General features: G+C 36.3%; 1 protein-coding gene across 4 annotated transcripts in view; it reads right to left on the bottom strand.

Annotated features, from left to right (window-relative positions):
• Positions 1-27,584, bottom strand: part of DIAPH2 (diaphanous related formin 2) — a 254,044-nt gene that overhangs the window by 116,938 nt on the left and 109,522 nt on the right. For all 4 annotated transcript variants that reach the window (XM_064462901.1, XM_064462898.1, XM_064462899.1 and 1 more), the window contains 2 exons: positions 23,555-23,684; positions 9,283-9,406 (listed from right to left, as the gene is read on the bottom strand). In XM_064462901.1, coding sequence (XP_064318971.1) covers positions 9,283-9,406; positions 23,555-23,684 — 254 coding nt within the window. The remainder of the gene's footprint in view (positions 1-9,282; positions 9,407-23,554; positions 23,685-27,584) is intronic.

The raw sequence follows: 27,584 nt of genomic DNA, 5'->3' as shown, positions 1-27,584 counted from the left end.
TGCTGCACATTACAGCAAACACAATGGGAAAGTGTTTTGCAGGTCTAGAATATTTACGCAGCAGAAAACACTATATTCAACCTTATATTAATTCAATGATGTCTACTGACCTTCATGACAAACATCCAGTCATATAAAATGTGACACCAGTCATGCAAAGATTTCAAAGCAATTTTCGTGGGGATTCATTTTCTTTTTTCAGGTGAAAAATTAGGTAACTGAAAGGATTAGTAAATGCCACAAAGCCATACTGACATTTCTCAGTTGAAATGAAATTGAATAGCAACAGTTGTATCATGACTGTCACTGAGCAACAGAATCTCTTTTTTAAAAAAAAAAAAAAAAGAAGAAGGGAAAAAAATACAGCTTCTGGGATTGTTTCTGTGTGAGTGCTGCATGTGCTGCTCGGGACTGAGCTCTTCAGAATGTGTTTCTGATACTGTGCCTTCTAATTGTAATAGGTCCTGTCCACATTTCTGACCTGCTGATTACCTCATTTTCACACTGGTCCCTAATAAAGGCTAGTCTGCACAAGTCCACCATCTAAGCTGGGGAGACACACTTTCTAAAGGCTAAGTAAATGATTTAAGTACATTTGAGCTCAACAACATCAAATGCAAAATAGAGCAACAAAGCTGGGGCAGGGTCTGGAGCACAAGTGTGCTGGGGAGTGGCTGAGGGAGCTGGGGTTGTTTAGCCTGGAGAAGAGGGGGCTGAGGGGAGCCCTTCTCGCGCTCTGCAGCTGCCTGAGAGGGGCTGGAGTGAGGGGGGGGCTGGTCTCTTCTCCCAGCTTACAAGTGACAGGACAAGAGGAAATGGCCTCAAACTGCATCAGGGGAGGTTTAGATTGGATATTAGGAAATATCACTTCACTGAAAGGGTTGTCAAACACTGGAACAGGCTGCCCAGGCAGGTGGTTGAGTCTCCATCCCTGGGGGTATTTAGAAGACATTCAGATGTGGTGCTTTGGGGCATGGTTTAGTGGTGGACTGGAAGCCTTAGGTTTACAATTGGACTCAATGATCTTATGGGTCTTTTCCAACCTATATGATTCTGTGTCAACAGCAGTCGCACATCCATCCCCACCACAACCCTCCCAGCTTAATAATGTCAATCGAATGTACAGAACTAAACATAGCCCAAATTGCCTATAATGTGATTTAGCACTTGGCAGGGTCAGTTCTTCAATAGGATTCAAAATGCTGAGATGCTATGAGCTTAACAATTAGCAACATAAAAATGTAAAAAGAAAACACTGTTTATACACTGATGCCCTGAATTTTCTAAAGAAGCCACTAGTTTGGAAAAGCAGATTATATGTATGTACTAATTCTTCCTATCTTCTATCACAATGCTTTCAGAAGCGGGATTTTCTGCCTGTGCTGATGAAATCCGTCAGACCCTCAGATGTACTTCTCAGAATTACAAGCACGATCAGTTTAATCAAGTGTGTCTTGGTTGCTTTAGCATACCCATTTAAATGATTTGAGTGTTGAGAGATAAAAGGTTTTTAAATGTAACCTCTCATGAAATTATATTCTGTTGATTTCCTTTTCAAAAGTGAATTTTAGTGATTCTTTTCTTGCATTTGGGGCAACAAAAAATAATGCAAATTTAGGGCATACACATTTGGTGGCTGTCAGTCAAGCAGCCAAACAACTCACTGAAATCTCAAATCTGATACTCAAGTCACAAATTTACCTTTCTTAGAGGTACACAAACTTCAAACACAGCATCCAGGATGCAAAATTTAACGTACACCAATTACATGATTTTTTTTTTCTTTGCTCATCATGTCAATCAACTATGCAAGTTTGAGCAAAAAGCCTATAGAATATGTAGTAGAAGGTAGAAGTTCTTAAGAGCATTTTAATATCTCATTAACAATTAATTCAAATTGACCCAAGTCTGTAATGGGGGGAAAATGGTATACCTAGTACTTAAACGTACATTCTAGAGCAACATGAACAATTTATATATTTGGGAACACACTAGGGTAACAGAAATCCAAAGAACTTGAACATCAAACAGGATAAAAAGTTTCTTACAGTCAAAAGCAGGCCTACACATTAATATGTATATTTGCAATTTTAAAAAAACACAAGCCAAAAAAAAAACCAACCCCAAACTCCACCTTAAGTATAAAAGGAATTGTAAAGCAAAGGACATACAGCATAATAGGACTTACAAATGCTTAAAGTATTTTCCATTTAGGAAGTACTGAGCATATTCTAAGGATGGCTTACAAAGAAGCAAAACATTTGTAACTTGCTGGGTGTAGGCGGAAAGAAAACGTTTGCATCTTTTTGCCACGTTGAACTTTTCCTGCCACTAATATGAGTATTTTTCAACCTTGGCATTCTGACACTGTGCCCCGTTTCTCATAATCTGGATCCTCAGTGTTCATCCTTCCATCCACTGGCTACTTCATATACTTCATACTCTTACTACATTGTCTTTGAATCTTTCTCTAGGTCACTGAATCCTCACTTCCCTTTCTGTTATTTTACGCATCTACTAGAACAGAACAATGAAATGAAAGCGATTAGACAGGAAGCCTAACCGACTCACAGCTTCAAGAATAATTCCATTCACATTCTTACTTGAGCAGTTGTCCTCGGACAACTACAAGCACAGGCTTGTAGGAATCAGAAGTTAAACAGGAAATCAGCAAAGGAACAGCCAAGATACAGGGTGATTTTACAGTTCATCTAACATAGTATTTCTAGCTGTATTCTTCTTGGACAGAAAGTGAAAGGGAGCCAGAGAACTTACAGCTGAAGGAATTCATTTATTGATCACTATATTTCTAATACACTGCACATACTTGCATATTGAGAAGAGAAATGTAATGTCTCTCTTTACCAGGAAGGTAAGACCTTAGAAAGCCTTTTCCTGCTCTCTTTCCTTGGGCTCAAAACCTGTAAACCACACCTAAGTAAAAAGATACTGAAACAACACAAGATCCAGTTTAAACAGAAAACTCCATAAACCAAAGATTCAGCAGCAATAAATGGTTAATCTTCTGTGCTGTACCTTCAGTAGTCAATGCAAAGTTGTCTTCTTCCACTTGCTATTTTAATTTAGGGAAAAAAAATTTTTTTTCTTTTATGTTGCTAACAGAAAGTTAAATTAATCATAGGTTTACTTTTGAAGAAATAATTTAGCTCATAGTTTAATGCAAACAACTACAAAAAATTTATATTTCTGTAGAAGACAGTTTATATTGATTATTTTTAACTAATCAATACCAAATAGGAGTAGTCTCATTAAATGTTGTAGCACCAGCACTACCACAAGAGGCTCATAATAATTTCCTGATATTAAGGAAGATCCTAAAGTTTCAACAATCTCATAATTGTTTCATGGGTGACAGCAAAATAGACCATATGACGGCCTCAGCTGATCCTCTTAAGAATTATACAAATCAAAGATCAAAACAGTTGAGCAAAGCTAAACTTTTTTCCCCACTGGAATAAAAAAGGGATTTTAAAGTTCCATTGTTTCTAGCCTTTCCTCATTTACAGACAATACCAATAATATTAATTTAGTGTTATTTATTCTGCTTTCTTTATATTAGCAAGGAAGACTAACAACTGATGGTTGAAAAGATCAAAAAAAATTGCTTGACTAAACACTTAATCAAGTATTAATTTTTTCTGAGGTAAGACTTGGAGAGAACAGCTGACATCTTGATCTTTTAAACCAGAATAAATTGCTCCTGTTTCATTTCCTTCCACTGTACGCACTCAGAAGTCTTCTTAGACACGACTTTACTCCCTGGTGCTAGCGCATCTAAAGACATGTACTTTCTGCTGAATGTTCCATGGAGTTTGTTTTTAACTGTAAGCAGAAGCCGTAACTTTAAAGAAATGCTCAACACGAAGAATAACAAAACACCCTGATTACATTCATATAATATGACCATAATACAAAAAGGTGCCATGTTCCACATAGAAGCCAGGTCTTTTGTTTCTTTGTTATTCATCACATAACTTAATACTTCATAACTTTTAAACTACAGTAAGTGCTGTTTCACTGCAGGTTTTTTGGACAACATAGGTTTTCTCACTTGTGGGCGAGGGGAGAAGAGAGAAAGTAGGGAAGTAGGCAGGGGATAAGAACCATGTTCTTTGACAAGTCAAAAAAAAATCTGATTTATGTACAAACTTCAGTAAGGCAGACCTTCTCTCACTAGACTCTACTTAGGAAAAGTAATTTATCTCGATGAGTATTTTCCCAAAATACCTCTTTTAGTCAAGAACTGCACCTTCCAATGAAAATGTTTTCAAATGACATTTCTGCGGATAGCAAGAACAAAAACTTTATATAAATATTGAAGAAAAGGCACATGTATAAAATTGTCTTAAGGATTATACAAGACCTAGAATTTGAAAAATCATTGAATGGTTCTCTTTTCCAGTTCCCAAAGTACTGAAAAACACCTCTACATTTGAAAGCACATTCAAATACACTCAGGCAAAAGATAGTTACTTCAAATGTACGGGCATATACAAGAGCTGCCAGAAATCTTCCCCCTTTGGGGTTATTTTTGAGAAGTCCCTAGTTATGAGCAAATTCAGGTATTAATGTACATTCTCATGCAGAAACGAAGGCACCAGCGCATTTCAAATTGTCTGAAAAACAAAAACAGGCTTTCCTAAAAATGACACCTCAAAACGCTTTAAGTGAATTATTTTTCCATAACAAGCTAGGGGAAATCCCATGTGTTAACAGATGACAAGAGTGTTAATGCCATTAACATTCTTTCAGCACTCCATGTCAGCGTGTAAATGATGTCCTGCTGCTCAGTCACTCTGAGAGAGGAAAAAAGGTTCACAGCCATTCCAGACGCTGAGATTCTGATTCAGAGTATATTTGTTTCTTCCCTAGTGACACGCTATAAGAGAATCTGCAGTACAGTGGTTCGTACAAAAGAATTATCTGTTGATGTTTAGTGCACATTAAATATTATCTAATGTTCTCGGTGCATAAAAGTCCCCACACACTTAAAGTAGACATCTCCCCAGATCATTCTGCTACCACTGAAGTACATCAAGTAAGGAACTTATAAAACCCATATTTAGTTGTTTGTCAATGGTCATTATTAGATAGAACTATGACCATAAATACGTATTAAGTGAAAATATATGCCTTTCAAAAAGGCAGCTTTTTATTTCATAAAAAGGACTGTTATAATGAATGGTGTTCCTTTCTGGAAATTAAAATTAGTTCACAATTCACTGTTTTTCTATTTATAGATAAGATAAATACACATGGCTTTGAAAATTTTTTATCTGCATTTATCTAATTTTTGTTCTTCCATTCACGGTTCCCTTATTTTTGCAATTCTTTAAAAATAAGCTTTTAATTCTTCACATGTATGAAATCAATTAGAAAAACGAAGTAGCACAATTTATTGCTCTGGTAGGCAAAAGATTTTAACAAGATTAGGCGCGTTAATATCTCTTACTAGGGTAAAGGATACAGCTGGAAAACAGAAAAGCTATACAAAATCCCCATTTAAGGACATGCTAGAACACCTAGGATACGTTATATAAATAAATTCATGTAAGGCTGTTTACAAACTATATAACCGTCCAAAAGCAACACAGCAAAAAGTCAGTCTCTCTAACTAGCAGGGTAACAAAAGAGTGATGCTAATGGCCAGTGACCAAACAGCGTGTCCTCCTGCCACCCAAGCTCTATTGCTTCTCCCTTCTTCTCAGAACAAAGCTCCAGCCTTTTTTCTAGAGGACTAAACCTTTGTCACTGGGGGTGTGTGCACATGTTGGGAGGGGAAAGAGATGGGATTTATTATTTATGTCTCTATAATTCTAAGTCAGGATTAATTAGTAAGTTAATTCTACACAACTTCCCATCACTCCCTCTGAAAAGCTTTTCATTCCATTGTCTTTAATCTCACTTATTTTCAAGCATTCAAGAGTTATATTCAAGTAGTACACACGAAGATGAATAACTGTATGCACTAAATAAACTGATTAAGTGAAATCACAAATTAGCCTGCTGAGAAATAGGTCAAGAAAAAAAAATCCTAGCTGGAAATATAAGTAGAATTTTTATTCATCTTTTGGCACTCACAGTACAAAAAACATATTTGCTAAAAAAAATTTTAAAATCTAAAATTCAGTAATTTCCTTCATAGCATTTGCTTCTATATTATGAATATTAATTCATTTTCTTATTAGGAATTAATATTACGAATGGTATTTTTGTTGTAATTTATCGCCTACCTTAGTACGATACCGAGCAACATCCCTTTCATATTCTCTGAAGAAAGTCTCATCGACAGTCACCAGTAAATAGCTTCGTTTACTGGCAGGAACAGGAAAGAGAAACTATGCCTTTAATTATGGTAGAATTCCTGCATCCTAGAATTCTCCACTGAGAGATGCTTTATGCTCCGAAATACCTCAAATTTTCTGAAACACTCAAGCAGAGAGATGTTCAGCCTGAAATTCTTTGACTTTCTAATCTCACTCAGTATGTGCTATCAACAATTCTTCAACAAGCTGACACAAACAAAAGAAATACGAACTGAAGACTAAGATGTCATTTACCCCTTCACATTTATTCTTCAATCTTAAAAAAAATAAAAAAAAGGAAATGCAGAAAATTTAAAAATATTCAATGATAAGCAGAAACAAATTTGACTACTTGACATAACTGGCGATGACTTTCTAAAAACGAAAAACACTATTTATCAGGTCATCTATTAATTATGAAAAAATAAATCCTTAGGCAGAATCAGTTCATTTCTTACAGGCTTATCTGTTTTGTCAAGCCACCAAATTCACTAGTATGATAAAAGCTGTCAGGCATCTACAGTTCAGGGTGCCTATTTTAATTACCAGGACCTGGTAATCTAGCTGTGACATCAATGTACGTGCACTGAAGCAAGGCTGCCCAGGAGACTTTCAACAATTAATTTTCAAAAATTTCATAGGATCCTCATATTTTTGGTAATAGAAAAAAGCATTAGTACTTTTCTTTTTTTTTTTTTTTAAGACACTCAAACTCTTTCGCATTGTCAGATGATCCTTCTTCAAGAAATTCAGGTGATAAACCACAGAGCAAAAAAAAGTAAACATTACCTACTTGGCTTTTTTTTTTCCTCACCAAAAGACTTGAGTGATGCGTTTTTATAAGTATAGTAAATACATAGGTAGCTGTCCTGGTTTCAGCTGGGATAGAGTTAAATTTCGTTGTAGTAGCTAGTATGGGACTATGTTTTGGAGTTTTGCCGGAAACAACAGTGATAATGAGGAGATGTTTTAGTTGTTGCTAAGTAGCGCTTACACTGGTCAAGGACCTTTTCAGCTCCCCGTGCTCTGCTGGGTGCACAAGGAGCTGGGAGGGGACACAGCCGGGACAGCTGACCCCAACTGACCAATGGGATATTCCATACCATATGGCGTCATGCTCAGTATATAAAGCTGGGGAAGAAGGAGGAAGGGGGGACATTTGGAGTGATGGCGTTTGTCGTCCCAAGTAACTGCTACGTGTGATGGAGCCCTGCTTTCCTGGAGATGGCTGAGAGCCTGCCTGCCCGTGGGAAGTGGTGAATGAATTCCTTGGTTTGCTTTGCTTCCGCGCGCAGCTTTTGCTTTACCTGTTAAACTGTCTTTATCTCAAACCATGAGTTACCTCACTTTTACTCTTCCGATTCTCTCCCCCGTCCCACCAGGGGGGAGTGAGCGAGCGGCTGCGTGGGGCTTGGTTGCTGACTGGGGCTGAACCACGACAGTAGCAAAACAACAAATCATAAAGTATTTCTTCAACACAGTGGAAAAATAACGTATAGAACCTGTAAAACAGAGCTGTCAAGCTTAACAAGAAAACACGGTTGCAAAAGGTGCATTTCACAAGCAGGGCTTACTTGACAGAATTCAGCCTACGCACATGATGACAAGGCAAAGAACAATTACAAGGCAATATTATAAGATTTTCTTATGTGAACGCATCTCAGGAAAATAATAAGGTGTTGGGCTTTTTTATTTTTTTAACTATCAGAACTGATAAATGTGATTACCAGCACGCCTCCTAACCTTGCAAATAAGACAAGGTGGAAGAGACTATGTAAGTAACAAGAAACAATTTTCCACTTAGTCATGAGTTGTCTCCCTTAAGCTACTTTCCTGCAGTCTTGTCAGAAACTTAAAATAAATCCATATAGAGAAGATATTTAATATCTTCTTGTGAATTTCTGTCACTGAATCCATTCAGATGGTTAATCCTGCTAAAACTTACTTTCCACATACACAGTAGCTAGAAGAACCTCTTCATTACATCCACCTACTAAATGTGATGAGCAGATACGAAAGGCTCTAGACATCAATCCCCTCTTTTATTTCCCTTTGAAAAACCCACAAACCCATGACTTCTGTCTGGTTGCAGTAAGAAAGAATATATGTCACATGAAGTATCTGACCTTCTCTAAGTGTACAACATGCCTTCGACTTGGCCTTGTACCATACGCTGAGTACTTCCATCTATGCAGAAATGTGCTTTGTTCAAAATGAAAATCTGCACATTTGGTTTTGGGTTTGTTTTTTTTTTTAAAAAAAAAAAAGGACTTGTGCTCAGTCTCTCTCACAGCTTTGTGAGCTTCTTGCATCTACAGTATACTTCACTTGTTACTTCATACTTCTGAGCAAATGTAAAGCTGGATATATGAAAATTCTGGAGGGAAAACAGGCTAGACAGACATCATTTGGTATTCTCCCACAGATTTTACTTACAAGTGCTTAAAGAACCTACATACCTTACTCCCTACAGAAATAAAAGGACAAATGACTCGAGTACAAAACATGTAAACACTTATTATCTAAAATGATTGGTTAAAAATAAATAAATAAATCCCATTAACAAGATTCAAACTCCCCCCCCTTCAAAAAGTAACATATCTGAAGCTAAAATAATTAATACTCGATTGCTTATAGTTTTCTAGATTTAAATGATTCAACAATTATCATTAAATACCATTCTTTAAGGCAAAAAGACATACTACTATCTTTATGACCTGCCACTATACTTACTTCAAGAAAACCATCTGGTTTCCTCCCTTGAAAGTCTGATTATAAATGCTTTAAATTACACTCAGTTAGAGGTTTTTTTATGTACAGCACGTTCTGTTATGCTTTTTTCTGCACTAGAATAAAAGCATGGAAGAAGAGACTTAAAACTTATTTTCAAGTGTTGTAAATATGTAACCAGACGATCAGAACGTTTGGATCACCAAAGACATGCAAAAAGGATATGCTCATCTTCTGTACGAACTTATCATGTTCATCTTGTGTTTCAGGGAATTTCTTAATATCATTTTCTAGGCGCTGGATGTGATGGTTCATCGAGTCAAGGTTGCTCTTCAGAGTCTGGGCTGAAACTAAGAAAAAAATGACAATGAGTAAGAAGCTTCCAGATGCCAGAAAGGGTATCAGAAGGGGGAAAAAAACATCAGTATAAATAGTCTTGAGGAGAATGATTCCATTAAGTAGACTCACATTTTTCTCAATTACAGCTCATAAAAATCCTACTCTTCATAAAAACTATTTTAAAATATCTAATGTAATATACCAAATAATCATATTTAATGTTGAAATGTCACCACTTAATTCTGCCATTAGTTCAAATTATTCAATTTCTATTTAAATTTATTGGTAAAAATTCTAATATTTCATTCTTTTAAATCCAATTCAAAGATTAAAAAGTAACTAAGGTTCAAAGAGATTTTACCTTATTAATGCATGTACTTGGTTAAATGAATGATCTTATTAACGCATGTACAGAGATGATTTAGGGAATAGACATGGAGAAAAGATCAAATATTTTTCTTTTATTTAAATTAAACTGATTTCTAGAAACCAACATCTGTGAAACCCTCTGTTAACATCAAAGGTAGATTTTAATAATAAAAGCTACTGTTAATTAAAAAGAAGTAAAGGACTCAGTACAGCATAAAAAAAAAAAGGGGGGGAGGCTACACTAAAGCAACCCTGCTTACTCTATCATATGCTATTCTAATGCAAGGCACTATTTCTGTAATTTGTATTAAACAACCTTTAATTGATACATTATGAGAGAAATCTCCACTGGAAACCATGACATCACAATTTTGAGGGTGAAGCAACACCATACCACAAAGGACTGACAGAACTAGGTGAACAGTGGCACAATCTCCGCAGAGAAGCCTGTGGTCAAATGATAATATTAAAACAAACTGAATCCATAATATTAAGTTTTATGACATAATCAATCAAGTCCACTTACCATTCTCAATGTAATCATAGACAACAGTTCGACAAGCACTTCCTCAATTTAAAGATGGATTTTAGAACCAAATTCTGTCTTCCGTTCTTTCTCTCCTCTTGAATAGTTTAGAAATATGTGCTTCCAAGAACAAGCAGAGACAGTCCCACCATCACCCTCCCCCAAAGGGCACTGTACCATCTGCATGGTTTCATGTCCTTCCTCTAAACTGAGCACAGAAAATTTCAAGTATACTGTTTCAGAGGCGATATATACTCTACAAACTACTTAATCCTTTAGGGACAGTGCATATAATCCTGGTCAGTTCTTAGACAGTGCCACGAACAACTTTTGATATGTGGAAGCAGAATTGAGAACATCCAGCATGTTATCTCCGCTTTAGTAACTGGCCAAGCCGATGCTCTATATAGACTGCAGGCAGCTGCTCTACAAAGCTAACGCTAGTTTGCACCCCAGCTAACCAAAGGATTCTTTGTGTAGGCAAGTCACATAACTCCTTTTATTAAGGGGTTTCCACTTTTTCTTATTTTTTGATGGTAAACCATTTGTCCAAATGTTGTATAGAGTTTTTTCAAAAGAATGGTTTACTTTCTTATTTCCTTGCAATTTAAAAAACTGTGCTGTGTCTATACGACACTGAACAGTAGCTGGAATTTGATTCAAGATGGCTTGAAAAACAGTATACAGGAAACAAAAATCCTGTAAATAAGAAAGCTTTTCACAGAACAAAATTAATTCTATATTCTTTGTAATTAACAACCGATATCAGCCATAACACCACCGGTTTAACTTTTCACAAGCGTGTTCAAACACATAAGGCACCAATACAGCTGTGTATCACAGACATATTCTTGATTTTCTTTCAATTTCAACTCTTTTATACTGGGTACCGAAGGAACTACTAATCATGTAATCTTAAAATTACACAGGTTTTTAAGCTTAAATCAAGTGGGGGGAATCTTTACTGACCACAGCACCCTTGTAGCTATTAACTTAACATTCGAGAGTTAACCTTGAATCCAACCACTAAAGCAGCCTGAATAATAAACATTATCAAAGCTTTTAGGTTATGGCTGCATTAATTTAATCATTTGATATTATCATCAGAAAATGAGCAAGCATTTTTGCTTGAACTGAAGAATCTAAATTACTATAATATTTTTATAAGCTGCTATGTAGTTAGATAGGGAGACAAACAGCACTTAAGTAAAATGCTAGAACTGAAAAATAAATTAGGAGGATGCAAATGGTAATTTTGTTGGTAAAATGAATAAGCAGCTGGTAAGTAAACAGGCAACAGAACAGATAAAGTTTAACTGTTTTCAGCAATTTGAAGATATTTAAATGCATGACCGCTTGGCAAGGGCAGTAGTTTATTTGTGTCTGAAATCTAAAAGTGCAAAGAAATTCAGCAAGCAGTAACAAATAAGTCTTAGCCTCTGTGACTAAAATGGAAAAGTGTTTTCAGTAACTCTGTTTTATAAAACTATGTTCACAAAACAGTTTAGATTAGGTGCATATTGACTTTGAAAGTATGAAGGAACTCTATCCAAGCAAGAAGTCTGCACTGAAAAGCTGTGTTTCCCATAAGTAACTTCTATATTCACACTGTATTATCAAAAAGCATTGCAGAATATTCATTTTAACTCACATTTTTTTGGCCTAGCCCAGGCAAATGTACAACTTCCTGTTCAAACAATCTATGAAGCTGTTGTTCTGCAAGTCTATGGAACAGGTAACATATATATAGACTATAACAAAATATCTGCATTTCCTCCCATAAACCGTTTTATTAGAGATTTACTACTTCAATAATGTGAAGAGGAGGCAACATGAATACCTTTCACTCTTTCAGGGAAAATCATGTGAATTTCTTAAGTGTCTTGCAAGGTTTTAATTTATGCAAGCAGAAACTCCACTTGCAGCAAAATGTCACTTCTTTGAAACCATTCCATAAATGCACACTCTAAAAACAGTGTCTATCACCATACTCCTCAAAGCTGGTGATGGCAAGACAAAGGCTTGTTCACCTTTAATTTGCCCATCATTCCACATGAAAATTAGGCATCCTAGCAGAACTAGCCTAAAAATCTACATGAAATGTAGCATTTGGTCTTCAGTGGCACACAAGCACTGCTCAAGAACCATTACTGGGAAAGCCTCTCTGTGGCAGTAATTACAATACTATTCCATTTAATGTCGCAGCAGGAGAGAGCAACCAACTAAATCCAGTACCCAAAAGTCAGATATCAAGATAGGAACATTGAGACAAATAGTAAAAAAGAACAGGGAAAAGAAGGGGGGGTGTGGGGTGTGGGAAACCACAAAAAAAACCACAAACAAAACCAAACCAAAACCAACTCAAAACACCAGCAACAACAGCCAGAAAAAAAACTCCATAACCCACCGACATTGTAGAATGAGCTGTCCCAAAAAAAAGGAAGCAGCCTACAAGAAGCCTGGACGCTTCCCTGGATTAGCAGCAAATGTAAAACATTTGCCACATTTCAAAAGTAAAACAAATCAACAGCAATGAACAACCCACTTCACCACCCTCATGGCTTTGGAGGTGAATTAAGACGCCCATCCACAGTGGAAAAGTCAGCATTTAAGAAATGGGAAAGCTTGGGAAGACAAGTGTCAAATCTGGAGTGGAGGCAGATGGCATGAACAAGTTTAGAAAGGGATTATTTAGATTCATAGACAACAGACCCATAAACAGGTATCAAGAGGACCAGGCAGGGATGTGACACATCACATGTCCCTGAGAACACGTGTAGACAGTGGGAAAATAGCCTGCAGGGACCGCCGCGTTCTCCCTAAACACCACATCTTGCTGCCAGCGCGGGGCAGAGCAGCAGGTTGTGTGGAGCACTGCTCTGTCCCAGGGGGCACTGTGTATATTCTTATGCCTTAAGACAAAAAAACCACATAAACCCCAAAGCCTACACACGGACCCATCCTCAAGACCAAAGAGAGGAAAAGGGCAGCAAGACGTCTCAATCTGTGCCAAACTGTATCAGACTGGCCACTTCTTTAGCAGTAAGAAAAGACTGGCTTGTGGAGGGCTGCTGCTACTCTAAGGTGGAAAGAAATACAGCATCTTTAACATGTATTCCTCAAACCACTACAATAACAGGATTTATGAGACAGAAGAAAAATTCATTATGAGAAATTAAACACATATTTCAACTAACTCAAGTGTTATCACACAGAATTACTTTTACCATAGGATTAATGCAAACAAGGTGAATATGAAATTATGCATATTAATATATTGTCAGATTCTTTTCAACTTCAGTGGAAGACTAATATAAACACCTAGATTTACCAACATTCTCTCTGCACCAATACTGAATGAAGCGCAGTTAATCATGCACCATTAAATCTACCACTGACTAAAAGATTATTTTCTGTATTATTATTTATGATAGAAATTCATAGTCATAGAAGAGGAGGCACAATGTCATTTTGACATGAAAGGTGATATTTTTTTATTCACTTTCCTATTTTCCCCTATGTTATATACCTCTCTGGAGAGGGGTGGTGGAAATCCCATCCACTTATTTTGGAGAAAGCAGTTGCATAGACTGCATGCTAAGGAAGGCTTAGTGAATCTCTGGTAGACCACTTTAGTCCTAGAAAAATGCTACAAGCAGTTAATCTCATGTTAATGTCAAATGCTAGCTAGTCCCCACAGTCAAGCTAAGCATTTTATATTTACAGTAATACAGTAATAGTACCAAAGGACAGACTAATCCTTTCCAAAAGAAGATTGCGTCAGACTAAGAGCCATCCCCTATAACAAGGGGTGGAATGATACACTTTGATTAGGTGCAGTGTCTCTTGCACAGTGAATTCAAAGGGTCTCTGATCATGATGTAAAACAGGAACGGCCACGGCCACGTTTAGTGAGGACTCTAAAGCGAGGGCCAATGAAATAAATTACTTCAGTAAGCAAAGGCAAGTCTATACGAAGCAAAGGAACTAGTGGATTTGTAAGGCTAGACAGTTATTTATGCCATAACTACATTCTGAGCATACTAAATGATCTAATTCTTATTGCCTGAGGGCAGTTGGAAATAGTCTTTCACAAAAGTCTGAAAAACACTTTGAGGGGAAATGGGTGAGCAAGTACATAATCTGCAGGAATTGCAATCATTGATTGCTCAATTCATACGATTAAGTAAGTTTATATTTATTAAGAGAATAAATGTTCTCTTCAAGTTCGGTTAACAGTGCTGCGACAGCCTACTTGAGAATTCAGAGTACCACAGTGTGAATGTGTATATATGTACATAAACTGTGATAAATCTCTCTCACAGGCTTACATATGTATACATTTAAATACATATTTTTGTGTGATACAGGTGTACGTACCATCACACCACACGTATCTCTCACAGGCATGTATGTATACACACATATAAATACAAACACACATACACGCATCTATACCTTTATCTGTGACGAACGCCACAGTATGCCTGTATCAAACAAAACAACCCATACTTGAATCCTCACAGCTGAACAGCTTCCAGACTTGAAAGCAGCACAGCTCCCTTTAATGTATTATTTCTCACACAATTAGCATGTCACTATTCATACCAGAAATCCTTCTTAACAGCTATACTAACTACAGGACAGAAACTATGATCAATCATGTCGCACTTTGATATACAGATTAACCATTGTGCTAAAAAGGTAAATCCAGCATTAGAAGAATGATTCTGGAAAGCATGGTACAGATATGGCTTTGGTCATAATTCTACCTCAAAACTAGAGACGGGGGGGGGGGGGGAAGTAGATACCACATGCATTATTTCCTTTATCAGAAACCAGCTCTTCACTACATGCTAGTGTGATAGACAGAACAAACCTCACCAGTAAAAATAACTCTATATTGAAATATTTTTCCAAGGAAGGACACTGTACTTAATAATTTTAAGTTCTGGAGAAGAAACTAGATTAACAGTCAAGACAGGTGGGATGAGACAAACCCTTAAGATGACACCCAACCAAGCCTATTACTGATAACAAGCAAACACTCCTCTTTCCAGATAAAATCATGTGTTTTTAACAGAATTTAGGCAGAAGGAGTAGTATTGAAAAGTATATTCTTAGGCCAACTGTGTTTATATTTCAAAGCAGAACCCCAAATATGGCAAAAGAAATTCTTATTAAGTTCACAAGCTCAAAAGAAAGGTTAGAAACTCTTTAGGAGTGAATGTTTAAACACCTTGGGATCAAAGGGAAAATTCTAGAGAGTATCCTAACTAGCTAGGACACATCACCATCCTCTTCCAAAAAAAAGGTAAACAGACTACTTATGCTTAACACTCAATACATCACACATTACACACTTTTTTCCTCTGAATCTTCCACACATTTTCCCCTGAATCTTTTGAAGTTTAGGAAAAACACCAATTCTGCCCAAATGGTAATGTTTTGTTTATATATTATGACAATGTACTCTAAATGAAAACATGTACTTTGAAAAAGCTTTAAAAACAGAAGTTTTAGCAGATACATTGCACACATAGCTGTGCATTTGTACCTCTAATTTGCATGCAAAAGCTTCACTCACCAGCAGGGTCTCTGCATTTTAGTTGCCTTTCTCACAGCAGTAATATAGAACAGTGAAGAAAGGCAATGACACAGCTATGCTTTATCATTTCAGACTTCTACAGTAAAAGCATTACCTTAGTTAACCCAAGATAAAGCAATTGTGCATGGATTCTATTGTCCTGTACATTTGCAAGCAGAGGTGAAGCAATAACAGCACCACCTTGTAACAAGTCGAGTCCCAAGTACCTCTCGGCTTTAGAGTTTAATGAGAGATTCAGTCTAAGACACTAATTGTCTTTCAGTCCAAGGTGACGTTTAATGAGACATATAAGTGCAGAAGCTCTAGAGTGCAATATTGTTCTCCATCTACGGAGAGAAAGGAAGAAAACTTGCCCATCCCTATGGGAGGGAAAAAAAAAAGAAGAAAAAATGAAAAGAAAAGGACTCCACCAGACCAATAAAGGGTAACAATCTCAACTGTGATCAAGACCTAAAGTCATCACAATACAAATGTTTACAAATGTATATGTCTTCATATGTCTTATCACAGAAGGAAAACAGCTATATCTGATACAATTTAAGAAAAGGATGACAGACATTAAACACACATCTGGAAAAAACTATACCACACAAGCTAAAAAGTTATAAAAACCAAATTCTGGTTACAAACTATGAACAGATTTCCAGCTTCTCAGAACAACAATAACAGCCATCTAAAGTGAGGAAATTTAATTTATATATTACACGCACTGAAGTGCAAATGCCATTAAGAAGCCTGCCTTGACAAGTGAGATAGTGGGGAGGAAAAAAAAATACCCAACCAAACAAATATGGCCCATTAGGCCTAAAACCAGAAACGTTATAAGCAGCATGTTGTCTTCTCTCCGCTGGAGCTGAGGGAATTAGACAGTGCTTATAATCCTGAAACACTCAGTATGTCCACAGAACCACAAGAGATGTTTCTGTAGGTAGCTTATGTTTAATATCAACATATGTACAGAGCTGTACTCTGGTTTAGGGAATGCATCTGCTTGTCTCAGTTCCAGCAGTTATGTGTCTACGTACATGTGTTAGGAATAAAAGAGTAATTCCAATGCACATAACACATTTAGACATTAAGAATCAATAATAAAGGACAAACAGTGCTTAGGAGCCCAAAATGCATTACCACTACCACTATGGACACGAACCAGTTGTTAAAAACTCCTTTCTAAAGCACAGCACAGCGCAAAGTCATTGATCGCTGAGGTCCCTTCCAACCTGCGATTCTGTGATCTCCTAAGTAACATATCAGAACATGAAATCTCTCACTTGCTTTGGACAGGTCATATTATTCAACTCATTACTGACTCAAAATTATTTTCTTCTTAAGGTCAAATTAATTGGCAGCAAAAAGACCAGTTTTCTGAAAAAGAAAAAACCTCTCTGAGCCCGTAAGATACCTTCTGGTTGAATCCTGACATGTGTTATGCCTGTTTTTGTGACCTGCATAAATTCTGTGCATGCCACCCTCCTACCTTGTCTGAACTCTCTGGTCAATACCATCCTTTTCACCTAACTTCTCAGGTTTGCCCCACTGAGTAAGCTGTAAACAACAGTACGTGTAGAATGTAAGCCTTTATTTGAAGGTGAACTGACTTACCACATTACAAAAACCAATCTTTTAGAAAACAGATGTCCCAATTTCAGAAACATAACCAGAAGTCTTAGAGGTGGTTGGTGAGAACTGCGCTCCGTAGCGTTCTCCCAGCAATATAGACATCTGCTCCAGAGCACTCCAGAAACTCACCTTCTTCTGACATTAATTTATTTTCAAATGACTTTCAAGATCTCAGAAGGTGAGTTAATTTTGGAAACAGAGCTTATAATTACAAAATCAGCATCTATTAAATGAGCATACTGAAGCAAAACTTCCTGTCAAAGGCATACGGCAAACTGCAAGTGAGACAAGGGGAAGAAGCGACTGGAATGTTATGTTCTATTCATTGCCTCTGGATTTGGAAGCGTTAACTGAACATGCTACATCCTTCTGTGTTTGTTTCAAAAGCTGCCACTATTTCTCCATAGTCCAACTTCGCTTGGCTTGTATATCAAGCTGACAGACACATGCTGTAACTCATTGTGAAGCCACTACGGCACACTTTTTCCAGGGATGCACATGTGCAAGAATCGCAGAAATTAAGGAAGACAAAGAAAGAGAAGGAGCCAAGCTTTTGTAACGCAACTTATCTGTTGTTACTAAAAGTCACTAGAGAAGGTGTTGAGCGACTCCATCGAACAGATGTCTCTTCAGGCTCTCAACTTGTAACAAGAGTTTGGTCTTTCCAATTAACTGAAGTGCAAGCCATGCTTCCAGAGCATTTAACAACCCTTCTTGCTTCAATTAAAGTGCAAATTCAAGAACACATAAGGAGAGGGAAAAAATAAAAAAGGAAGTAGGTGCCGTTTTGTAGCTTTCACCTCTCTCTAGCGGCTGGTATTAAGGAATTCAAAATACATTTCATAATTTGAGAAAGCATTCAAAGCAGTCTTCAAATCTGAATTGGTTTAACTACAGTCAGAAATTCTTAAATATTTTAATTCATTTAATAAGCAACAGGCCGTGAGAGTCATTTGAACCATTCTTTAATTTTGCCCTTCATATTTACACTTCAGGGAGAGAAGTGGATCCTTAAAACGCATGCCACACAGAGCAACTGTGTTTAATGTAGAATCAAAATTGTAGCTTCAAAATGTAGCTTCAGAATTCAGAACTACCATGGTAGTTCTGCATACCATTTATTACATATTAGAAGATAGCAACAAAGACAGCAAATAAATCTTCAGAATCTTCACAGACGGGGAAAATTTAGTAAGCAATTTGGCAGAGTGTAAGCCAATCCAGAATCCTACTGATTCTCCAACAGGATCTCTTTCAGAAATTGCACCTTGGAACTATCTGTGAAGTTTTTGCTTCCCTGTCTTCCTCACTGACGCTTGTCAATGAAGAAGAACATGTCTGTCAAAAAACTCTTAATGAGACGATGAATAAGCCACCACCAATATGGCAATGCTATATGCAAATACAGGAGCGTCACTAGAGAAAAAAGTCTAGTATTTGATCTACCTAACTGTGTATTTACTGCATTCAGAAAAACGCATTGAGAGATTTTCTGACATTTCATTATTGCAGTTTATGTGAATGAGAAGAATGACAGAAGTCGCTACACAGTGCAAGATTGACTTTTGATTATGATGCAAAATGCCAACTTCAGATTCTATTATGGAGAGAAAAGTCACAGATGCAAGCACTAAATTTCTCACACCAGAAGGCATTGTCTATTTTATATCCACTAATGTGCCAGATTGGGCAAAATCTGTTTCAGCAATTTAAACTGTGCAAGGTGGAAAATACTGCAGATCTCTCTGTAAAAACACAGTTTCTTCTGCTGCAACTAACTATAAAACTTTTGTTTGACAGAAAAATGACTACTACTTATGAGTATGTTTTAAATTGCTATACTGTAAGGCAACAATGGCACAGAATGTTTTAAAATATTTTCCCCACTCTAAAATTATGGCATTAAATAACAGTGAAGTACCTGTTCAGAATTTAAAAATTATTATTTTCTTACAGTATTTGTATATATTAACTATATACATATTTGCATTCCACAGCGCTTCTGGTTGCTAATGTCCTTTCTAGAGCGATGCCTCAACCGTCAGAACCATATGCTTGCAAATTGAAGAAATAAATTTTTTGTGTCAACATGAGTAAGAAATCTGTGCTCCTGTTATTAGTACCTTCCAATTCTCTACACAGACATAATTCACCCCACCCCAAGGCATCTTTCACTTGATTTTATTCAGAACGCTGTGTTCCTTTTAACAATACTTTAAAAAAAACTTAAGTGGTATACCTTTGTATAAGGCACAGAATTCTAGACGTTAAGCACTGGGAAAAACCCTGATGATTTCTGAAAGAGACTTTATCATCTATACTAAATTCACAGTTAAGCTCAGCCCTTCGCTTGGAGTTTCACTGTTCTTGGGACTCCTACGTTACTGCTCAGCTAACCCCAAACCCTATGCTCTGTCTATACATACAAGGTATCACTTTACCTTGTCCAACATGTCAGGAGAACATACAGAATAGCCAATGGCCGACTACAGACTAGTCACCTATGCAATCTACATCCACTCATTTCTGAAGTAAACGCCAGTGGGGCAATACAGGCTCACAAACCTTCCTATGACTCTACACAGCCTAGTAACTCCCACTCGAGGCAGACAAAGCAAGCAGGGAACATCAGTACGCCAAAAACTGTTACATTTAGGAGGAGCTGCACACAATGTTCAACTGATGAAGTTACAGTTATGTTTCATTTTAAATACGGGGACGATGTTTAAATCATGAACTGTGATTTATAACTGCTGCTCTTTTAAAATCTGAAATTAAGTTGTTATAAAATACATGGCTGATGTTCCTCTTTTAACTGTACGTGTTACACATTACTTTTTATGATTTCTGGGAGGCTTGACCATCAGAGGAGTTTCAAGTTAAAAAATATGTATCTTTTCTAAGGAATTCTGAATTACTCTTTTTACAATATGATTTTGTCTAGAAATCCCAAACTTATTATCTGACTTCAGTATGGTACCTCTTGTTCTTGTATTCATGTTTTGTTTGACTGAACCTGCAGAAAGGGATCGAAATTTGTCCAGTGTTTAATAAAATCAGAGATTATAAAATGGTAAGAGCAAATAGCATGAAAAGCAGCAACTGGGATAACCAGTGAACAAGACAGAAATAGGAATATAGGATTTGCATAGTTTCAGCTGTAGGAGAACAAGAGGAAAACACTGCAGACTGGGGGAAGGTAAATGAATATCACTTCCATCAAAGAATCCAGTTTGTCACAATCCCGCATTTTTTAAAAAATTTGTTTTCCTTTCATACAGTCTGCTTCAATAAGAAGGAATGCTTTTCCAATAATCTTGTGATAGTTTATCAGTTTGACCTTTGCTTATACTTTCCAAATTAAAACTGTTTCCTAATTTAATTTTGCTTTTCATAAACCTCTAGGTTGATCTTCCATCTTTAAAAAGATAAAATATTTTATTATACCGAATATCAGATTATTGAAGATTTTAGTACATGCATTGGCAGTTCATCTAATCCCATTGACCTTTTCATATTAAAATCCAGTTTTATGCTTTATCTGCTATTTAAAAAGAAAAAAAAAATCATACATCCATTGTTCAGATGCTGGTTCTTTATTCTTATATGAAAATTATAGCAAAATAAGACTTTATTTACATGGAACTGAGAAAATGGATCCAAGATGTAAAAGAAGTTCAACATGGTAAGTCTTGTATTTTGAATTTTAGGTATAGTTCAAACTACAAGGCTGCCTTCTGCCTAAAAAGAAAGAAGCGTACATCTCAAGTACATCTCAGACTCTCACCTGTTTTGCTAATATTTCCTTACGAAAATTTCATACAGAGATAGCATATGCTGGTAGATTTCCTGCTTTTTCATGTATAACTAACTGAGGTCAATGGCCTAAGATGTGTCGCCAATCTATTCCAAAACAAGCATCCTACAGGAAAAATAAACCTGACTGTCCATTGCTGAAACCACCGATTTATAAATAGCCAAACAGCAAATAGAAAGTGAAAATCTTCTCTTCCGCACAAAGCATCTTAACGAACTTACACAGAAAAAATGACCGCACAGGACAGAGCAGAGGAACATTTAAAATAAATAAAAACAACAACAACAAAAAAGAATTACCATGGAGAATAGTTGAAGCAAGTTGCACAAATCATGTTTATTCTGCCCAAAATCTGCTTTGTTACAGAAAACAAAGAAGGGCTGAAAGGGAAGGTTTGGTCATTAAAAATGAACCGTAATTTATGCTTCTGATAAGAAGTCACTGCTGTTTATAGGAAACTTAATGAGCTTTCATCTTACAAAATGAAACACATCTAACTGCACTAAAACCTTTATCACACATATTCTAAGCAACAGAATTATTAGTGACTTTGCTCCCATTAATATGCTTTCTCTCTTTTGGATGCTATAGATTAGATAAGCTTTACTGACCGCTTTGATTTAATTCCTCAAGTCAACTTACAGAACATTAGAGGCTTCAAATCAAACTATAAAAATCTCAAAGCTGCAAGGTAAAGTGTTAGCCACAGGAGAAAATTAATAAAAGTTCATCTAATGTGCCTAGTAAACCATAAGGCTTTGTAAAGAACTTAACAAGAAATGCATGAAGAAACATGTAAAACCTTTTTTTAAAAAAATCACCTCCAAAAAAGAATTATCTAAATTCCAGAAGGGTTTTCTACCACTTGATAACATGCCCAGAAAAAAAGAAAACTAGACCAAAACCTTTATTTTTATATATATATGTGTATGTGTGCGTGCGTGTATATATATGGTGCATTCAAGATGGTAACACACAAGTTATCTCTTCAGTCTCTATACTGCCTTAAAACACAATACCATCCTCAAGCCGATAGAGGCAGATCAGTGCCATTTTGTCAATAGGCATTCATACTGATGAAGTATTCATCAGCAAAGAGGGAAGTGAAGCATGGAGACGCTTAATCAATACAAATAAAATTTAGTCTATATGAAGAAAAAAAACAAGGAAAGGTACTTGTGAAGTTTGAGAAACAGCAAAAGATTGCATGACAAAGAATCACATAGATCTGTGAATAAGTTGGAGATGAAACAATAGCAAATATAGGTTGGTTGCTGAACTGTTCCCCAAGTCCTTAGGGAAACAAGAGTTCTGCTCACACTAGACCAAAATTTAAGATAGAAGATGAGAAACTCAAAGAAAATGATGGTCTAATTTTAAAAAGTTATCTACCTAACAGCTAACCACTGCACTGGAGTAAGACACTGACTTAACACTAACAAAAAGGAGACAAAAACTTGCAAGAGAAAACCTGGATAGAGCTGGTTGAAATGTGTACCCAACTTCTTTTCCCCTCTCTTTCCCTTCATATCCTTGTGCTCCCCCAAGTACTTAGCTTATGAAGAATCAGTAATGGCCAGTCAAAATAAAACAGTCTCCATTATCTTTATTAACCACTATCACATAGCCTTCGATTGCCATAGCTAAGCAAGAAGGGCGCCAAGCAGCACAGTGTGCTTCACATTAAAAGATATGCAACAACAAATGAATTAGGTTTTCTGTCAGATTCACCGGGGCTATCCTGCTGACTGACCAAGAATAAAATCAGTATTAACCATTGACCGTACAGTATAATTAAACTATATATTTCATATACACTCTGGGAACTTTAGAAAGCATATCTGTTATTCTCCACTCAGGTGTTAAATCAACTGTTAAAAGGAGAACCACACTGTGCATGTACGCGTGCACACACACAAGTGTTCACTCTCAAGCAACAAGACTTCAAACACTTAATGGGAAGCTAAGCATCATCATTACACTGCTTCAAATATCACAGATCAGAAGTTGTGTAAGTACTTCAGGAGAAAAGTTACTTGGTTACTGCTTTTCCACTCCTCACTTTTCATCAGGTCAATTAATACCAGAAGAAAAAAAAAATCCACATGGGTTATCAATGCTTACAGGTTACATAATCCTACAATCTAAAACAGAATGTTTGAAGTATTTGATGTCAGAGCAAAGAGCTATTACCTTCGGGTGTTTCTCTATTCGCTTACCTTTACTTGCACTCTCAACATGCAGCAATTCATCTGGAAATTTTAAGATGTCCCGGTAATTCTCCTCACAGATTTCTGCCAGAAAATGCAACAGGGTTGTTTTCTGATCTGATGACTTAGTATCTCGAATCTAAAAAGTGAACACAGGAAAAAACAAAAGGAAAAAAAAAATCACCTTTTTTTTTGTAAAATGTTTAAATAAATTGAACATTGCAGATGGAAACTAATTAGAAAAAAGTTACCTACACTGGTTGCCTGCAAATGAAACAAATTATTTTAAAAATAAAATTTCTGCAATTCTTTATCCTTCAAGGCTACAAAGGGAATCTATCCCTATGCTGTATTTTTAAAGGGTAATTAATTATGCTGAGAAGAAAACCTTACGAGTGTCAATAAATTTCTGAGATTTTAGCAACGCCAGTTCAGAATGCTCACTATGAACAGAGATTAAACAGAACAGAATTTAGTTCATTCCTTCAAGGTCTCTCACTGTGAGACTTCTAAAGGGATCCCGTTAAAATGCTGCACAACTGGACAGCGTGCTAAAAGTCACAATTTGCTCTTTTACCAGTCAAGGTAAAGAAACTCCTTGTTGTAAATCCACAAGTTTTATTGAAGCTAAAGCTGAAGCATACTGCTTTATTCTAAAGACTTTCAGACAAATTGTATAGACACATGAAATAAATGCACCCCACTTTATTGGAATACAAAATGACAATAGAAAAGCAAAGGTAATCCTGACTGCCAGTAAAGGAAATTCAATATGTCCAGTTTTATTTACGAAAAGCTGCATGAAAATTGTGCACAGTGTGGAGAAACAGCTAATTGCATGTTTTCACTATCCCCCCAACTGGAAAGGCAATTTTTAGTGGTCTGAAATAAACTAGTCTTCTTGGAGGTGATAAGACCCTCTGTTCTCCATTAACCTAAGTGCATTAACTGATAGAATCAGTTTATTATTTTAAAAAAATAATTCCAAAGTAATTGTTAAAATACAGGGCTAGTGGCAAATTTCCAAGTAAACATAGATAATTGTGGCTAAATCCCATGGCAGAGCGCATGTTTGTATGCAACAGAACATCATGAACTTAAGAGAATGAGAAAACAAATTTAAGTCCAAATTTAGTTTCTCCATTTTTATGCAGACATAAAGAATGAATGTATGAGTTGATTGAAGATTCAGTGGAAGTAGGGATAACCCTTTATTGACAAAGGTAATAGAGACAGGAGATGTATGCAAGAATTTATAGATAGTTAGTATTAGAAGTTATCTATAAAGATTTTTTTAACCGCATTTTACTAACTCATCTAGTATAGTTCTTATACAGAAGTAAGCTACAACATAGAGAGCAAATCAAATCAAGGATTTATTTAATAAGAATACATAAATGTGTGTGTAAAATCTCCTATTTGTTTTCTCATTCTCTAAATCACTAGAAGTTCTAATTCTATAATCCTCATGACAGGCTTGCCATCGATGTTCAATTTAATACAGGCCTTTCAGCTTTAAGGATTACCCTGTTAAGAATAAATGAGTGCAGTCAAAAAACAGGCTTTTAAAAATATAAGGTATTTAGGCAATTAAGAATGCAATTTAATTCATACCGATTCGGTGATTAAAGACTAAACAATGCTCAGTAATGGTAGCAGTTAAAAGGTTTTAATGTGTTATGTACACAGAAGTTTTACCAACTTGAAAAAAAAAAAAAATATCATAGATTTAGTGGCTAAACATCTGCATGGTAAAAAAGAAATTGCATTTCAATTTGTCTGTGAACAAGAACTGTAGGATTTGCAGTCTTTGATCTCTCTGACATCATCAAGTAGATAAAGCTTTTTTTTTTTTTCCCTAAATGGACAAACTTACTTTGCCTTCAGATTACAACTGAAACATGTTTTGTCACCAACAGTAACATCATATTAAGAAGAGTAAATATTAGCACCTGCTGACTTGTTCAAAACCTGTAGTAAACAGTCATTCACATTGTAAACAACTGCGTCAAATTCACTTCTTTGGCCCAATCCAGAAACTCATCTCAGATACCCTCATCCATATTTTCAATAGCTGTGACACAATGAGTAACACTGAGCTCTGATCTTCAGAATCAATATACATCCTTTAAAAATAAACTTCTAAGCCTACTAATATAATGAGACGCTAAGTAAGATAGGTGTTTCTTGAGTGTTGTTTAGCAGATACTTAAAACTAATAATAGAAAGGAAAGATAGTGACTAGAATGCTAACAGCATAGCTGTCTACATTCTCTGTATTCAGAGTACATTTGTATTCAGGGTAAATTTTTTGTTTCCTCTCTTTTTATTCTTGGGTAGAATTTAACGTTTTTTATTTTATGGAAAAGACAACCCTGGGTATTTTGAATTAAAAAGTAATCTCTTAAGGGAGTGAATTTTGGTTTACTCATATCCAGTTAAAGTGTCTCTAGTTTCAATTTATGATCCCTGTCTGTCGTTCTTTTGCTGTACACTTTGCTAACAGGCTTGGCTCCACCTTTACAATACCTGTTTGGTGCTACAGATCCCCCCAAAGCCTTGTTTCTCTGGGCTGGATAGCGCTCCAGCCCCTGAGCACCCTGGTGGTCCTCCACTCAAGTTCATCAACAAAAAAGATTTTTTGAACCTATTTTGAACATAAGCACATTGAACACTATGACCATACGCAACCCAGCAAATTCTGAGTTAAGAGCAAAAAAAAGTCACTTCCCATGATCTCCTGACTACACCCCTACCAATAAAGCCCAGGATGCTGCAGCCCTCACTGCTGCCAGGGCACGCTACCGAACCTTCTCTTTCCATTAGGACAGATTCCACATTTTCTGCAGGGTTGCTTCCCGCTTTCAAGACAACACCTTTGCAGCAGGACTTAGCATGCAGCACATCACTGTGTCAAATACAGAACCAACTTTACAATGCTATTATTTTCCTTCAGCATAAAGCTAAACTATCCTTTTACAAGCAAGAGCTCTGGAAAAGGGCAAATTTAAGATGCTAGACTCACAAACAAAATACAGTTGGAGCCTCTGTTACATTAAAGTGTTAATAAACAGAAAATCAAGACTAAGTATCTAATTTCTCATCAAAAGACTACTATTAAAAAAAAAAACCCTCAGGCAGCCGATGATTAGTCAATGGCTTCTGAACTAAAGAAATGTCTTATTTCGGTCAGCAGAAATAAGAGAAAAACATGAAGAGAAAAAAAACATGAAGAGAAAAAAACAATATTTTTTTCACCTTCTTTGCACTTCTACTCGTTACTTTCACAGGTGATATCTGAAGCTAAGGTTTACAGTAAATAGTGATTAGAATTTATTTTTATTTTTAAATACGGTGGCTCTTAAATGCATCTTAACAGACAATTCAATCAGAAACACATACTTCAATGAAATATTCTATGGGTTCTAAATTCCAAGTGATATTATGGCTTTGTATGTGAGCAAAAAAGGGAAAATGCCATCCATGTCACAGTCCTATGAAGCATTCCAGCCTCGTGACTGTAGGTACGCATGGACATAGGCCAGTGCAAAGGAAAAGGAGGACTCTACAAAGGGTTGCATCTTTAGAAGTAGCCAGAATTCCCTTGCTAGTGACCTAGGTATGTTAAACCAAAACCAAATAAAGTGGGTTAAAAGAAGGATTTTGCTTCCCGCCTAATATGCGCTGGGACACAAGTTTGAGAGTCCTAAAAATCCCTGCCTTTCAAATGTTTTTGCTTAACACCCTCTGTATTCTCATCCTTTTAATTGTCAGAGCATCACCATATTAGAGATGTCATAATAGTTCCCAGAGACATGGTAAACCAACAAAACCAACAGTAACAGAATTCACCATTTGGAATACGCGTAATTCCTTTACTCCTACATCTTTAGCAGTGTTAACACACTGGAACATAGAAGCTTATACAGAGCAGTGTCTGTATATATGGCATTTGCAAAATATTAACAGTGCACATCACTGACTTAGGGTTTTCCAAATTTATTTATTTTTTTAAAAAGACACTAACACTGCAGTGTAA

This window comes from Phalacrocorax carbo, chromosome 11 (assembly GCF_963921805.1).
Source record: "Phalacrocorax carbo chromosome 11, bPhaCar2.1, whole genome shotgun sequence".
In the NCBI taxonomy this organism is placed as follows: Eukaryota; Metazoa; Chordata; class Aves; order Suliformes; family Phalacrocoracidae; genus Phalacrocorax; species Phalacrocorax carbo.
The sequence above is the reverse complement of the archived record's forward strand: the minus strand, read 5'-3'. Positions and strand labels throughout refer to the sequence as shown.